Source organism: Echinops telfairi, unplaced genomic scaffold (genome assembly GCF_000313985.2).
Source record: "Echinops telfairi isolate 266 unplaced genomic scaffold, ASM31398v2 ScPeMD7_31;HRSCAF=116, whole genome shotgun sequence".
Classification (NCBI taxonomy): Eukaryota; Metazoa; Chordata; class Mammalia; order Afrosoricida; family Tenrecidae; genus Echinops; species Echinops telfairi.
Genome location: NW_022103928.1, coordinates 29981843 through 29998946, shown reverse-complemented (window position 1 = coordinate 29998946; position 17104 = coordinate 29981843). Strand labels below are relative to the sequence as shown.

The window sequence follows — 17104 nt, the reverse complement described above, 5'->3', positions numbered from 1 at the left end:
GCATGAACTCAGTGCCACTTTGTTTTTAGCAGTACCCAGTAGATCGTCAAAATCCGTGGGTCTAACGGGTTGAATGATGGGCTGGGACTCAGGAGACGTGGATTCTAACTCGTTGCCGTGGCACTGACTGCAACTTATAGTGACCGATGGGTCCGAGGACAATGGCCACACGGGTTTCCAAGGCTGTCATCCTTACAGAGGTAGACTGGAGCTTCAAAACAGGCCTTTTGGCTAGCACCACCTGGGCTCCTTCCTGGAGTCTCATCCCAGGTGGAAGCGCTAACTTGTGTCAATACAGTGATGCCAGCGAAGAGCTGGGGCCCTGCCCTGGCCCACACATCAATGCTTTCTAGTGAGCGATTGACCTAAGTTATCTCCCTTCTACACTCCAGAGCTAATGAACTGAAATAAGTAAATAGCTCTGTCCATACTATTTCTTTCCGTATTTAACTTTAAAATGGAAATTTTTACCAAAATAACTGCTTGGTGGAGTGGCCAATAGCTGTTCTAAATGCTCGGATGACCAAAAAAAGGAGCGATGACATATTTGGAGGAAAAATAGTTTGGCTCCTTGCACAAGATAACATCCCCAATGGGTTTGACGGAGCCTCAAATTGTCTAGGACAAAGAACAGCAAGAAGCCTGTAAGGGCAATATCAAGAGTACCCCAAAGTGGAGGCCAAGTCGTGAAGAGAAGCACAAAGAATAGCCCTAGAGGGATGGTAATATGCAGTCAGTGCTTGTTACCCGAGAAGCAGCGCAACATCAAGACACGTGCTCACTGTGGCTCTGGACTGGGCATCTCCTCTCTTGCAGGGTGAGGTCGAAGGCGCAGGGGTCAAGGTCATGCTGCCATTCATTAGTTGGAAATTTTAGTATTTTTTTTTATTACATAGTTCCGTACCTGTTTTCTCAGTTTAAGTGAGTGTGCCCACAGCTTTTCACATTGGCTTTGGAACAGGTGTGGTCTAGTAGGAAAGTCTCCAGCTGCAGGCCGTAATGTGATGGTAGCTAAACAATCAAAATACTCCTAAATTGCAGTTATCCCCCTTTCTTGTGCCATCCTTGGTCAGGAGCCACGATTATATTAGACAGTAAGGTCTGAGGACAAAACACTGCAGGGCAAAGATGCTCTCCCAGGTGAAGAGATTTGGGACGGAGGGATGGTAGGCAGCACTGGCCCTTCTCAGGACATCCTGTCCAGAGGATGAGCACAGATGTAGGTTCGCTTCTCTAGGACTTGCTCAGCCACCTTCTTAATCTGCTCATCTAGATTTTCTGGAGAATCTGAGAAGGAAGAAGGGATTGGATAAGCTTTCAGAGCTGTTAGAGGCATGGCTGAAGCTAGAGATCTTGTTGTTGTCCGAAGGACCCTGAACACAGTTCCCATTGCCCAATTGCGAATGGTCCGTTCACTCAAACGACCCTATAGGGTAGGGTAGACCTGAGATTGTAACTATGGGAGTAGAAAGCCCTTTCTTGCCCTAAGAAGCAGCTAATGGCTTCGAACTGCTGACCTTGTGAATTGTAAGGCGACGCGTAACAGCCTATAGAAGGGCGCTGCGAGGAAAATGCCATTATTTTTTCATTGCATTTTCCATGAGCATTTGAAAGCTTCCTCGTACAGAACTGTCGGCACTTTGGGGGTCTGAGGCTCAACTCCCAGAGCCAGGAGCTGCGCAACAATATATGCTGCTCTCAAGTCCAGTGCCAGCAGCTTCTCCACCTATCGCCTGACAACGGGGCTGCGATCCAGTCGGCAGGCTGTGCGTTCCAAGATGAGGCCCAGTGAGCCACGTCACAGTGCTCTTTAGGACCAGAGTTAGGGAGTCTGGAAGTGAAGCGGCAGGCTCAGATGCTACCTCCCAGATCCCGGGCACGGCCCAGCCCAAATGCTGAACCAGGATTCTACCCATGGAGCAACTCACAGGCCTGGGGGTGGTGATCAATGTCCACAAATAACCCAGCCTTCTTGGCTCTCCCCCAAACCACCACACTTACATTTATCCAGCTGAGACAGAGCGAAGAGGTTCTGGTAATAAGCTTCCGCACAGAAAATGTTCGCCAACAGAACCTGGCAGGGTCAAGGTTAGAAGGGATGACCACGGAAGCAGTAGCATTTCTGTACTACCAGCAACCCCTTCCTGGAATCTGTCTAAGTTTCAAGGACTGAGACTATCGGCCACACGGGGCAGCTTGATTCAGAAGTCACAGCCATGCCTGGACTCTAATCCCGGCTCAGACTAGCTCTGTCCCCAAGGGCAAGTTACCCAACGTCTCTGAGCCGCTTTCCTCTTCTGTGAAACGGACACTAGGCTCTGTGGTAACGGCAGGGACACAGGACAGCATGTACCCTTACAGGGAATGGCAGCTGGGCAAGGGCTGTTGAGCCTTGGCACCCATCTCTCACCCGCCCTTTCCCTCCCAGGTCAGAGGACGACTGAAAGGAATAGCCCTGTCTCCTGAGCAGCAGAGGCCACGGACACCTCAGATGGCACCTGTGGGCATCCTCTCTCGGTGACACCACCAGGAATCACAGCCCGGGCTCACTGAACCCCTCCCCCTCTTCATTAAAGGTGTACCAGGACAACAGCCACATGTATGTCTGACGGAGGCGTGGGTCTCACCTCATGGTCGTGGTTTCGGAGCCCGATGCGCATTGAGCGGCTGGCCCGCGACAGGACTGCTGTCATGCCGTACAGGTTGATGAGAATGTTGGCCACCCGCTTCATGACCATCTGCTCCTCCACGATGGTCTGGAACACAGAAGCTCCAAGTGGCTGACCTCCGCCTGGGACTGTCTGACCCCCGAGCGGTTTCTTTGCCTCGCTGGGCCTGGCGCTGTCCTTAGCCGGCTTTACTGAGGCTTCCTTCTCCTTGAATCTGTTTAAATCTGGGCAAGGCCAGAGCAGGTACGGAGTGTACCAAATGCCACTACCACCTTCAACAGCATTAGCTTCACAGATCAGGCCCCAGGTCGGGCTGCCCCCTCTTCACCTGGAAGACCCATGGGAGAATGTCGGGAGAGCCCTATCCCCCAGCAGAGGTCCACCCCAAGATGCTAGTAAGTAAACCCAGAAATCTGCAAGTCCCGTGAGCAGTCTGGTCTAAGAGCTGGGTGAGCAAATGCGGGCCCATGGACGCTGGTCGGGTCTTCTTGATCCCAGAGGAGTAGAGCCTGTGCAGCCTGGGTCAGGCGGGGCCTGCATTACCTTGCCAAAGCGGAGCAGCAACGTCTCAACAGTCCGGCCAAAGTAAAACACGTTCTCCTCTAGCTTGTTGGCGCTGTCCTGTAGGGTCAACAGGCCGCAGCTCAGCGTCTCTTCTCAGACCCGCCTGGCCTCCCTGCAGGGGCCTACTCCACTTCCCATGGGGCAATGGGGATGACCAGCTAGTCCTACTGCCTTCCCCTCTCCCTCTGCCCAGCTGTCTGATTCTCACTCACATGTCCTTCTCCAGGAGGGACCTGAACACGCAACCCTGTACCATCTGCCTAAGAGCAGGCCCACTCACCTCAAGACTGGGGTGCACGACGCCAAGCTTGCCAGTCAGCCCCAGGTCCACGGTGCGGCTCAGGGAGTCTCGGAGCCTCCGGCCCACGGTCTCCAGGATGGTGCTCACGTTGCCCCGTTTGAGCTCCCTGTGGACGGCCGCAGCCCTGGGATCTGAGGCCCTGGCGCCCACTGGCCAGCAGCGGCACCCCAGGGCTCTGGGCACACTGCTCCCCCCCACAAACGAAGACCATGAAAGGGCCAACGCAGAGCTCGTTTGCTTGCAGGGGCCCTAGTTTCCTGAGGCAGACACACACCACTACTGCTGGCTTCCAGGTGTCCCCCACGCGACTCGCAGCCTGCACCAGGCTCCGGCAGCACCTTCCTGGTGCTGTCCTGAAGATGGGGTCAGGGAGAGCCGGAAAGGGGTCTTATGTGGGCCCTGGAATCTGGCACCTGCTGCAGGGCCATCCTCATTCTGAGCAAGAACAAAAGCCACGGTTCCCTCCTAGAGAGCCACACTCTTGCCAGTGCCCCAGGAGTCCGTCCCCCAGCCCCCCATGGCAAGGCAGGCCTGCACGGGGACCCCTGCAGCAGACGCCAAGGATAGCACCTACTTGATCCTCGCAGTCAGGATGCGGCCGGCGTGCTGCAGGCCCGTCAAGGCGATGTACAGCCGAAGAATCTCATTGGTTCCCTGTGGCCAGCGGTGCAGCGCTCAAAGGGGGCCTTCCTGCCAGGCCCCCCACCCGCCGCCCCCAGGATGCCGAGCCTGCTCTGCCCTCACTGGGAAACAACACCAAGAGCAAGGTTGTGACCAGGGCCTGAAGCAGGCTCTGGCACAGATGACCATGAACTCTGCCTGGGTCCACCACGCCACGCCAGCCTACTCAGGGCATTCTGTCACCAACAGCTGCCCCTGGTAGGTAAGGGATGCTGGTGCCTGAGACAGCACTTGCTGGGCAGACTGCAGCTGACTCCTGGGGGTGGGGTGGGGCGGGGAGGTGGCAGGTGAGGAGATAGGCAACCAGCCGAGAGCAGCTGCCCGGCTCCCTGATCCTGGCCGAGGGGTCTGGTCAGTGAGGTGCAGGGGCTTGTGAGAGGTTACACAGCACTGGCACCACGGAGCGAGCGTCCAGCTGCTGACTGGCCCCAACCGCCCGAGGAGAGGAGAGGGAGGGAAGGGGTGCGCCTCCAGGTGAAAGTACCCACTCCTGTTCAGTAAGCCTTGGGGCAAGCGTGGCGGCTTCGCATTGAAGGCTCTGCCCCTTTAAAGAGACTGTGGCCTCAAGAGCTTCCAGAACCCTGCCTGGCCACTCTCACCAGGGCCACAGGAAAGCTGACCACTGGGCTGATCATATACCAGTCCTGGGCACACCCCATTGCCCTTGGAAGCAGCTCCCCCTTGTGCCCTAAGGCTGCCTGCACCATGCCTGTCCACCTGAAAACCAGGTGGGGCGTGTGGGTCCTCCCAGGGAACAAAACATATCAATGAGGCCTTCTTACTTCCGGGGTAAAGACATTGTAAACAATGTAAACCCCACTTCTGAGGTCTAGCCCCGCTTGGCATGGCGAGTCCCCCTGCTCCAGGGGCCTCTGATCTCACTTCTGCAGCTCATCCTCCACATCAGCACCCAAGGGAGACTCTTTCTCAAGGACAAGTAAAATCAATCACTGCGCTCACAGAAAGACCCGTCTCCCTCAGCTTTCCGTCTCTGGCAGCCTCAACCAGGTGACTCTTCTAGCCTCCCTCGCCATCTTACCCCACCACCCGGCGTGCAGCTGACCACTGCTCCTGGCACACTTTCTGACTCTCACTCAATGAAGGTCTGGTCTGGGCCTGGCACGTGTCCTGTTTCCTACCCTGTAGCTCCAACTGCCCTTTCCTAGCCACGGCCCAGTCCTTCCTGCCCTAAGGGCCAGCACGCTTCATGAGACTTCACTCACCTCCCCCCCCCCACTTCCCCACAGGGTCCTTTCTCCTCCGTCAGCCAGGCTGTGCAATCCAGAACATGAGCATCCAAAGGCAGGGCCGGTGTGTACACCCACCGCCCCACAGCCCCGCCCCATACCCGGGCACATGCTGCTGAATGGACCCTTCAGGCTTAGACTTTACAGAGGGCGGCAAGCAGGAAGTGAGAAAGGGTTAGGGCCAGGAGAGCCCTTACAGATGGCCCTGTAAACTGCCTCCGTAGACTGAGGGGGAATCCAAGACCCAGAGTTTGCACCTGAGACAGAGCTGGGGGCCAGACCTTGAGTGTCCAGCAAACAACCGTTTGGGAGAGAAGACTCACAGCAAGCCCCAAAGGGCCCTGAGGCGTGTGCCCCCGAGGGAGCCCTTTAATTTTAGCCTCAACGTCTTGTCTCCTCAGTGACACAGGATCTTGTCATGGTCACCAGGGTCACTCTAGCTAAGGCCATAGAGCGCCTCTGCGGGTACTTCCCGGGTCAGGAGCTACGGGCCAGGAAGGCCAGGGAGAGGGCGGGGTTGGGCGGAGGACTCCGAATTGTAGCAGAGCCGAGCTGGCAGCAGGGCCACTCACCTCGTAGATGAGCAAGATGCGGGAGTCGCGCAGCAGGCGCTCGTAAGGGTAGTCCCGCATGTAGCCCAGGCCCCCGAGGATCTGCAGCGCTTCACTGATGCACTGCCACGCCCCCTCTGAGCTGAACACCTGCCACAGGTCAAGGGCAAAGTCAGCACAGGGTTGCTGATGCTCCCACCCTACCAAAAGCAGGCGCCATGCTGGGGAGGGGGCGGGCTGTTCCCCCACCCAAGTCCGAATCCTGCCACCGTCCCCTGGGTGCTCCTGCTCCTTTCCCTTCCTCAGCCACTGGCCAGCATGTGGCTCCCCACACCTTTCCAGACCCGTCTGCCCAGGTGGACCAAACTTCCACAGCTGGGCACATCCTATGCTTTACACTCGGCGGAGGTTCTTCCTCTCCCAGGAGGCCTGGGGGCACACCTCCTCGGCCCCATTTGCCTGTGCCTTTGAATAGGACCCCACCTCGGTCATGACTCACTTCACCGAGCAGAGGGAAGGTCATACCCAGCCCAAGGCTCAGCCTCTGGAAAAGGGCCCGCGTCTACGCTGATTAACGTCCACACTGTTGCCGAGGGGCTGAGAGAGGATTCGTGATGGGTGCAAAAGCTCCGAGCAAAAAACGTACCCCGAAAAGGCCAGACGCTGGACAAAGGCCTGCATCTCCTAGGTGCACCTTCCTCCCTACACTAGCGCCGTCTCCACGCCTCTGCCGTTCCAGAATCTTACAAAGATGGCTGTGCCCGCCAAAGCAGGGCTGCTGTCCCCTTTATTATAGCTAAAAAACCAGCCCACCCCCACAAAAGTATCAATATTCCAGAAAAGATTTAATACCCCAAACTCAGAAAGCTCTAAGTGCAGAATAAGAGGCCTTCCCAAGCAGGTGGCACTGCCATCTGGTACTGTTGGGAAGCTGGTGTCGGTGCCAGCAAGCAGACGCTGAGAAGCAGCACTGCCCAGGACTTTCCTAGGCTGCGGTCTTTCCTGCTGAGCAGCTAGGTGGGTCTGAACCGGCACAAACAAGGCTTGGGAGACTAGACTGTGGGCAGATGAGTCCAAGCCTGGCTGCTTCTCTGGTGCTGTCCCAACCCTGGCCCTGCATCATCGAGGCACACATCCCCAGAGCACGGACGACCTAACACCAATGGATCCATCAAGTGACAAGTCAGGAGAGGACACCTGGGCTTGCAGGGCTGGAGCTAAGGAGCTCTCTCCCCAGCGCTGGCACTGGCGATGCTGGATTACCTTCACCATGGCAGCCTCCACAGAGCAGTCGGGGAGCCCGGGCTGGTCCAGCAGCCCTGCAGTGAGGTAGGCCATGCTCTCCATCACATACGCCTTCTGAGCCATCAGGGCAAACTTCTCCTGCAGAGTTCAGACACAGAGAAACAAACACACACGTGCACACACAGTCAAGAGGCTACCTGTACGGCTGCACCCCACAAAGTGCCCGGGAGAGAAGGTCATTAAACCAGGAGAAGCCAGCTGGGCATTAATGGAAGTGATTCCCATTGAAGACAGACTGACCCAGTGTGCCTTCCCAAGTCGCTGCCCAGCAAGCAGTCACCAGGACGGACGCCCCAGCCGCACACACTTCATGTCCACGCAAGGCAACAAGCAGAGCACACGTGACCTTTAGTACCTGAATTAATCCGAATTCACTGAGATTCTTGTTGAACTGTTTCCGTGTGCAGGCATATTCAGCGGTCATTTCTGAAGAACAGGGTCATCAGAAAGTACAAATGAATGAAGAGCTCAAATAGCCCTAAGGAATCCTGGCACATCTGCTTGTTGGCAGGGAAGTTGGGGCCAAGCTGCTCCACCTGCTCTGTTCCCTTATAAGATGGGGCCAATACCACCCACCTCTCGCACTGCTGTGGAGACAGCAGCCAACAGAAGCTGTAAGGAGCCTAGCACACAGCCAGAAGCACAGGGACACCCTTGCTAGAAGGAAGAGCAGGTTCCTACCTGTCTTGGTGTTGCATCCCCATCACAGGGAGAGTACCAAATACAGGTAGGTGGTTTCCAAGGGTCCCGCAGTGAATACATACATACTGTTTCTCAGAGCTTTGCCCAAGTACGCCTGACACTCCCCACACAGCCACCAACAGACCCCCGGTGCTGTCTCCCTGTGGTCCAGTCCTCGGACTGGCTGACGGGGCAGCCACCTGGGCTCTGCACAGAGCGCCCAGGTCTTGCTAGAGTGCTGCATCCTCAGGGAGATGGGCTGACCGCCAAAGCCCGAGGAGAAGCAAGGGAAGAGAGGGCTAGGAAGGCCAGGCCAGGCCCTGGGAGCCGCACAGCAAAATGAGAGCTGGGCCAGGTGCGTGGCAGGCTGGGCTTTTAGGCTCAGGTACGCCGCCTCGGGCAAACCCATTTCACCCCTCAGAGCCGTTTCCTCATCTCTAAGATGGGGTGGAGATTCAAGATTCCGTCGGTTCGATTCTAACCCACAGAGACCCCGTGGTGTACAACGGAACAAGACGCTGCCTGGCCACGGAAGCCTTTGTGTCCTCACCTTGCCCTGAACACTGGGAGGCTGTGCTAAAACCTGGCACCGAGGAGGGCCTTTGGAAGGTACTCGGTCGTCTGCAGTGCCCAGTGCAGCCCCTGCCTACTCAGGCGTCTCTCTGCAGCTACGTCCACAGGTTACAGCGGTGGCAGCCTCCTTCCAAGCCAAGTCAACCCTACAAGCTGTTTCAAGCTCACTGACGAGAAGGAAAATCTAGGTGTCAGAAAAGGTCCGGGGGGAACCGACTCCATTCCTCAGCCACTCCAGACTCACGTCACTGCCACCGAGTGGACACTGACTCACAGCGACCCAAGAGGGCAGGGCAGAATGGCCCCCGGGAGTTTCTAAGACCGTAATCCCTTCAGGGAGCCAGACTCGTCTTTCACCCATGGAGCCTCCGGTGGGTTTGAACTGTTGACCTTATGGTTAGCAGCCCAACGTGCAACCCTCAAATCAAGACTGTCGACTCCAAGAATAGGGCTCAGGTTGTCCTTACAAGTTCCCTAAGGAGCCGAGTGGCCAGAACCACCTCTTTACCTGACAAGACCCACCCGTCCCTGTCCAGTGCATGTGGGTAAACAGAGGCACGTGGCCGCAGGAAGCAGCCATCTAGAGAAGACCGAGAGCATTCATGGGTCTAGCCCAGGCCTGGACAGTCGTAGTCCAGATCCCAGACCTGAGCTGACAGTCCAGGTGACCCCCTCCCCCTTGGACTAGCAGCGTGCCCCGGGATGGAGCAGGGCAGGGGCAGGGCTCGTCTGCTCCTGTCCCAGTTTACCTACCAATCACTCTCTTGAGCGTGCCGGCCACAGAGCTGCCCATGCTGAACCGCCCACTGTTGAGAATGTTCATGGCCACCTGTGGGGACAACAGGAGGGACAGTGTGGGCTCCCGTCCTAAGTGCCCTGTCACCTCCCATCCGGGTGCAGAAAGCCCAGGGCCACTGAGCAAGACACAGGTGGCAGACCACAGAAGGGCTTTATCTATTGACCACGAGGTTTCGTGAAAACAAAAGGCAAGTCTGGGGGAGCTTTGTGCCGGCATCTAGCTGAGGACATCATGTGGCAGCCTCTGGTGAGAGAGCGCAGTCTCACTGTCGCACAGCAGGGCCACGGCGCTCACGACACCTGGGACTCGGTCCCCACCAAGAGGCACTGCGCAACCGTGTCCTCCAGGGCGCCCGGCAGCGTTCCGAGTCCTCAGAGGAGCACTTCACAACGACAACTCACTGTCCCTTGACTCGGCTCTGACTCGGTGTCCCTCTGCCACAGTAGCGCTGGGCCTGCGGGTTTCTGAGGCTGGACCGCTTGATGGGGCATGGAGCCCCACCTTCCCCCGCAGGGCGACCCCAGCTACGTCTCAAGGACACACCTGGCAGCCAGCAGCCCAACTCAGGGACCTTTTGGGGGTGGGGTGGGGATGAATATAAAGTAAGATAGTAACTGCTGCTTCCCTTACATGCTGCAGGGTCAGGATCCTCAGCGGGCAGATGAGAAACCCGAGGTTCAGGCGGGTAAAGTGTCTCCTGTTCCCAGGTCACACAGCAAGCAACCCGGGCCTGTGCACTTTTACCCACCCAACGAGCCTCAATGAACTCAGCGCCGTTCCCTCCCCAAGATCCCCACAATAGGGCCCTGATCACTTTGTCAGTTACCCTCCTCGCCCCACTAATGATCACGGTGGCGTCTTGCAGTGCCCACAAGCGCACACACTGCCATGTGCGTGCCAGGTGACACAGGTTCGCAGAGGCACCCACGGCTGGAGGCTTTCCAAGAACGGGATGCAGTGCCATCAGACCTTTGAACCGGTTGCCTCTGAGGGATCCCCACCCCCCAGGCTGAGTCTTTGCCATCAGTCTGACCTGCTAGGCCTCAGGGGTCCTTAGGGACAGGGTGGGGTCTGAGGGCAGAATGGAAGCCCAAGGACTCCAGGTTTTCCAAAAGTTCCACTTGAGCTGTTTCACGGCTTATTACTGAATGCTTCGTCATGTGGAGCTCGGATTAGTAAGACATGCAACTGAACTGAATCGCTGCTTACTTGTAAACAACACACACAGGACAGTTTCTCATACCACTGAGAGCCCAGAGAGGCTGCAAACAAGGAGGCTGGGGCTGTGTGGGCAGAGTGCAGGGCTGGGGTGGCCACACCCTGGGTGCCTGCCAGTAGGGCGTGACCAGGAAGGCTGGTGAAGCCACACCGTGGTGTGAGATTCAGTCTAGCTGGAGGGTTCAGGATGGGCAGCAGTGGGCGTGTGTGCACCCCCTGAGGATCAGATGAGGCCCTACTCCCTTTCCCTTCCCGGTGCAAACTCTGTCTCTGGACAGGCATGCCACGGGCCCACTTCAACCTGCTGGGGCCAAGGAGGGCGGCAACAATCCCCCCAGGCCTGTTCTGTATCAGCTTCCTTCTTCCAAATCCAGCTTACAGTTTATGAATGAAACCCAGCTCCACTTCATTTGAAAAACAAAAGGTGGGGAGAAGCGGAGAACCTATCACAATGATTTACATGAAACCCCCTCCCTGCGGGACGGACAACAGAAAAGTGGGTGAAGGGAGACGTCGGACAGTTAAGACACGAAAAAATGATTTCTAAATTAGCAGGAATAATTAGATAATTTATAAATTATATATTACTATGAGGGAGGGAAAAAACAAGGAGCCGATACCAAGGGTTCAAGTAGGAAAAAAATGTTTTGAAAATGCTGATGGCAACAAATGTACAAATGTGCTCGACACAATGGCTGCAGGTATGGAACGAGCTGTACGAGCCCCCAAGTAAATGATTAAAACAAACAACAAGAAGGAAGGACAAAGGGTTTGCTATCGGCCTCACGCTGCAAGAACCAAAGCCCCCCCAGGTTGACCCTGCGTGAAAAGACTCATGAGCGCAAATGCCCATCTTCCTGCTTAGCCTCTAACACGAAACTGTTCCACAATTTCCACAGCGACACTCTCAGATCTGTTTCGTCAGCAGTAAAGCTCCAATCCATTCTTTCAACAGTGTGCCCTGAGGGGTGGTCATCTGGCAGTTAACCAGGCGTGGACGGTCCCGTTATTCCAGAGGGAAAACATCTTCCCTTGATCTCACACTCCTCCGTTGGGTTTCCACCACCCTTTTATCGGCACTGGAAACCACTGGGATCGTGCCACGTTTTGACATGCACACAAACTGGTAAGCAATCTCATCAATAAAGAAACCTTGGTTTCAGACGAGGAAAGGTGAGTATCGGGGCTGTGCCCTTTCCCCGTGCTTACTCAGTCTGGGCCAGGCTACACGAAAAAGAACGAGGCATCGGGGCTGAAGGATGCTCATTCACAACGTGGTGCTATCTGCACATGGCACCACCCTGCTAGCTAACAGCAAAGAACGCACGAAGCACCTACTGATGACGCACAGACCACGACCGTCAGCGTGGAGGACATGTCCTCACAACTGGACAATGAGCAGCACTCGTGATACACACAGATCCAGTGCTGCTACGTGGGGCTACAACCCACACACACTCCTGGGAGCAGTGTCCCATTTGATGTGCGTGCTGTAGCAAGGGGGAAGAAAGCAGATGGTGCCCAGCGAGCAAAAGGAACAGTATCTGACTGTGTGAAGAACCGTGCAAGCCCCCAATACAATGATTTATAATAATAATAATAATAAAGAATAGTATCTGGAGTCTTAAAAGCTTGTCTTCAAACAAGCAGCCATCTAAGTGAGGCGTCAACTAAATTCACGTAGAAGAAGCATACCACCCTGGGTTATCTAAGGATGATAAACAGTAAAACCCAAATCTGAAGGGAAAGGTATCAGAGCTTAAACTGTGAGCACCCGATTTGCAGAAGGCTATGCATGACAGTGGAAACCCAAAATACATTTGCAGGATCCACCAGGGAGCAAGCCTCTGGTGCCTGCCCTCTAACCCTAACTGAGGACAGGAATGAACGGATCATCAGGCAGAGCACTGGAGAGGGTGCAGCAGATTACGATGGTAAATCTGACTTGAACGATGAAAACCTTATGATCACTTGATCTTCCCTTTGATACACTTTGGGTTTGATCTGGTTTTTAATATAAATATTGTTTCATATTGGGGTTCCTCTCTGTTGTATTTTGTAGGCTACTTGACTCTGCTATGCGCTTTCCCGTACATGGGACCCAGGATAAATGAATGCAGAGAACAAGTGGAAACAACTAGAATGCGGGCTCCTGCGGGGTTCAGGGGCAGGGGCGGGGAGGGTAAAGGGGAGCTGCTATCAAGGAAGGAAGGAAATGTTGAAACCTGATTGTGGTAGCGGCTGTACAATACCGCTTTATGTGCTTGAGCTATGGATGTCACGGTGCCTGCATTAGCTCCTGAGAAAATGGTTTGGGAACAACAACAACAGAATCCTGAGAGCCACTCAGGATAAAAGGCCAACCATCTATAAAGGTGAACCCAAAAGAATCAGCTCCATTTTGGCAGTGGAAACCAGGCAGGCAGTACGGCAAGAAAACGATAAGTACAAAACCTTGAGAAGGAAACAGAACCTTATATCCAGCAAAATAACCCCTAAATACAAGGGAGAAATAAAGACATATTCAGATAAGGAAACACTGCAAGAAGGCATTAAAACAAGACCAGCTTTACAAAAAACACTAAAGGGAATTAGAAAATCTGTTTCTGTCATGCAAATGACGCTAAAGCAAGAAACTACTAAAGACCTTGCGTTGAGGGTACAAAGAACAGCCCGGGGGAACAAGGGCGTCCCTGGTATGCAGCAAGGAAGCCCCCAGACACCCCTGACTATGGCCGCCCCCATGACCCAACAAGGAGGCCTCAGGTCATCCAGGAGACTCATAAAGGCAGGCCCTGGCAGTCCCAACCCACAAGGTCGCCCCGTCCACTGTCCCTGAAACCTGGTGAAACGAAGGCCCTTACATCCCCCAGGAAGCAGCAGAGCAAGCTGCGTGGTCCTCCCCATGCCTCAGCAAAAAGCCCAGCCATCCCTGTGCCCTCACCCTCCACACGAACTGCTGCACACAGTGCAAACAGTAGCCACACACACACACACACACACACACAACCAGTAGGTGCAGGCATCGGAGCATGAGTCTGGAAGCTGGGCAGGAGCCCAGAGCTGGGAGGAGCTGTCGAGGTAGGCCAGAAAGAGAAAATGGAGAGAGAGAGAGAATAAAAAGAGGCACCAATAGCTGAACAGCACAGAGGCAAAGGGGTATTCTTAAGAAAAGACCCTGGGACTACCAGAACCAGAGTTCAGGAGAATGAGTTTCAGGTACTTTCAAGGGATGAAGGAAATGTTTGAGAGCAGGAGGGGGGGAGGAAACGGGCTGTGGAACTGTCTTCTGCGAACTGTTTCCTGTGTGGTACTCCACACACCCATGAGAAAGGTCACAACCTTCCTAGTCCGCGTGGTCCACGGGAGAGGGAGGGGGCTTTCTACTCCCATCAAGAGTTGCAGTCTAGAAGACAAAGCGGGTGAGTAAGCAAATGTGGTGAAGAAAGCTGATGGTGTCCAGCTATCAAAAGATGTAGCATCTGAGGTCTTAGAGGCTTGAAGGTAAACAAGCGGCCATCTAGCTCAGAAGCAACAAGCCCACATGGAAGAAGCACACCAGCCTGTGTGATCACAAGGTGTCGAAGGGATCAGTTATCAGGCATCAAAGAACAAAAAATCCTATCACTGTGTGCTCACCTCCCCGATATGATTGCTGAAGACAAACAAGTACATTAGCAAATGTGGTGAAGAAAGTTGATGGTGCCCTGTTATCAAAAGATACAGCATCTGGGGTCTTAAAGGCTTGAAGGTAAACAAGCGGCCATTTAGCTCAGAAGCAACAAAGCCCACACCAGCCTGTGTGATCACGAGGTGTCGAAGGGATTAGGTATCAAGCATCAAAGAACAAAAAAAGCATATCACTGTGAATGAGGGGGAGTGCGGAGTGGGGACCCAAAGCCCATGTGTAGGCAACTGGAGATCCCCTTACAGAAGGGTCATGGGGAGGAGACGAGCCAGTCAGGGTGCAGTGTAGCAACGATGAAACATACAACTTTCCTCTAGTTCCTAAATGCTTCCTCCCCCGCCACTATCATGATCCCAATTCTACCTTACAAATCCGGCTAGACCAGAGGATGTCCACTGGTACAGATAGGAACTGGAAACACAGGGAATCCAGGACAGATGATCCCTTCAGGACCAGTGGTGAGAGTGGCGGTACCACGAGGGTGGCAGGAGAGGGTGGTGGAAAGGGGGAACCGATTACAGGGATCTACATATAGCCTCCTCCCTGGGGGACGTACGACAGAAAAGTGGATAAAGGGAGACGTCGGACAGTGTAAGATATGACAAAATAATAATTATTTATAAATTATCAAGGGTTCATGAGGGAGGGGGAAAATGAGCTGATGCCAGGGGCTTAAGTGGAGAGTGGGTGTTTTGGGAATGATAAAGGTAACAAATGTACAAGTGTACTTGCCACACAGACGTATGTATGGATTGTGATAAGAGTTGTATGAACCTCCAATAAAATGATTTTCTTTTAAGTTGCAGTCTAATGACAAAATAATAATAATTTATAAATTATCTAGGGTTGGTGAGGGAGGGAGGCGTGGGGAGAAGAAAGAAAAAATGAGGAGCTGATACCAAGGGCTCAAGTAGGGAGAAAATGTTGTGAGAATGGTGAGGGCAACAAATGGACAAATGTGCTTGATACATGGATGGATGGATTGTGATAAGAGTTGAACGAGCCCCCAATACAATGATTTAAAAAATAAAAAAGAGCTGCAGTCTACAGGGACAGGCCTACTCTGTCACCACGTCGCTGTGGGCTGGGACTGATTAAGGGCGGGAGTTTTGGTTCTGGAGTGGGCACAAAAGGAGGAGAAGTAACACTGCAACTAACTTCAATGGGCTTGTTTCAAACGATTTTTTTTTAATTGCATTTCTTTTCCAGATACTTATTACTGGGGCAAAATGAGGTGGCACCTCTGATATATGCTGCTTATTTGTCTGTCTGTCTGTGACATGTACTACAACAGAAGTCTCAACAAAAGTCAAGCTTTTCAATGAGAAAAAAATATAAACCAACGTTGTCTTAGCTTGCCATATTCACTCTGTCCAACCCGTGTGAAGTCAGTGCGCCACTTGGACACGTGCGCTATAGCTTGCAAAATATTAAATTTCCCCCTAGGCTTGTCTTTGTCCTCTTCTAGCAAGGAAAGAGATTAGCCACGAGGGGCTATAGGATAAAGGTTGCTGACAGACAAGGGGCAATCCATGTAGAGAGACCTTTAGGGAGGAGGGGAAACAATAGGCACAGAAGCTGGAGTTGACAACATATCACAAAAGGGAGATGGACATCAGAGCTCTCCCAGGAAGCTCCCCCTCACTGCAGACAGGCGCAGTGCCGACACACGCTACCACACGGATGAGCCTCGAGAGCAGCGCTCGCTCCGAGTGACATTCGAAGTGAAACTGTAACCTTCATTGACGTGCAACGTCCAGAGAGAAAGTGAGACAGTGGTGCCCTCCATATACCCATGGGTATACCCTCCATGGGTATATGGAGGGCACTGGGAGGGATGACATTTCTTTTTGGAGTGGTGGGAATGTTCTAGATTTGACAGCGCCTACGGCTATACAACATAATGAACAGGCTAAACATTACTGAAGTAGAGTAGTTAGTACACACACAAAGTGGTGAGTTCTATATCAGGTGAATGATCTCAAAGAACAACAACAAATCGGAATCCGTGAAGGAAACTGTGTCAGGGCGGGGACTCCGATCCAGAGTTGAATATCCAGAGCCTCACCTTCTCCAGCGCCCTCCAGCCTCCTTTCTTACCCACTGGGAAAGGATTCTATCCCTTACTAGAGGCAAATGCGGCCTGAGAGTAGAAAGATTCTAATTCTCAGCATGTGCTCTCTTTTCTGGAGCAAACCCACCTCTGCCCTCTCTGTTTGGCCTCCTTCCAAGTGGAGAGCCTTGGCTCATGCGCCAAGCACAGAGTGTCCGCCACAGAAATGGAGGGAACGAAGCGGGAGGCTAGTACACAGACCCAGGAAACTGCCCAGCATTCGCAAGGGGCTGCTGCCAGGGACTCACCTGAAACCCACCTCCGACTTCTCCAAGGACATTCTCAATGGGCACCTTGGTGTTTTCAAAATGGACTTCACAAGCTGAAACACACGAAATTCAAGATTTACTTGACAAACACAAGCGATTCTACATGTGACTCCCCTGCGTCCACGGCCACGCCAGTCGTCCGACATCGACTGCTGGGGTGCACAGGACACCAAGGGTCCGCAAAGCTGCCCGCATTCTGGGCAGAGAGATAAACTCCACAGGCGTTCGAGTTCTGTGGGAGGTGCGATGGATAAAATAAATAGGGTGTGGTGACAGGAATGGAGGTGTTGGGGCAGCGAGAACATAAAAACTGATGTCAGATCTAAAGGGTGACATTTTAGAAGTTTGGACGACAAAGAGCCAGTTGTGTAAAAAGCCCCCAAAAGAACACTTGGATGGAGTAGCCTATTCTAGGCCCTTTTCGGTAGCTGGGATTATTGATTTC

The 17104-nt window shown here is 53.7% G+C and overlaps 1 protein-coding gene across 1 annotated transcript in view; it reads right to left on the bottom strand.

The window, feature by feature from the left end:
* Positions 1-866: 866 nt before the first annotated feature.
* Positions 867-17104, bottom strand: part of ACAD9 (acyl-CoA dehydrogenase family member 9) — a 31831-nt gene continuing 15593 nt past the window's right edge. The window contains exons 7-17 of the mRNA XM_004702512.2: positions 16639-16712; positions 9326-9401; positions 7674-7744; positions 7277-7396; positions 6035-6163; positions 4109-4188; positions 3514-3640; positions 3213-3290; positions 2628-2756; positions 2002-2074; positions 867-1287 (exon numbers count right to left, since the gene is read on the bottom strand). Of these exons, the coding sequence (XP_004702569.1) occupies positions 1187-1287; positions 2002-2074; positions 2628-2756; positions 3213-3290; positions 3514-3640; positions 4109-4188; positions 6035-6163; positions 7277-7396; positions 7674-7744; positions 9326-9401; positions 16639-16712 (1058 nt within the window). The 3' untranslated portion in view covers positions 867-1186. The remainder of the gene's footprint in view (positions 1288-2001; positions 2075-2627; positions 2757-3212; positions 3291-3513; positions 3641-4108; positions 4189-6034; positions 6164-7276; positions 7397-7673; positions 7745-9325; positions 9402-16638; positions 16713-17104) is intronic.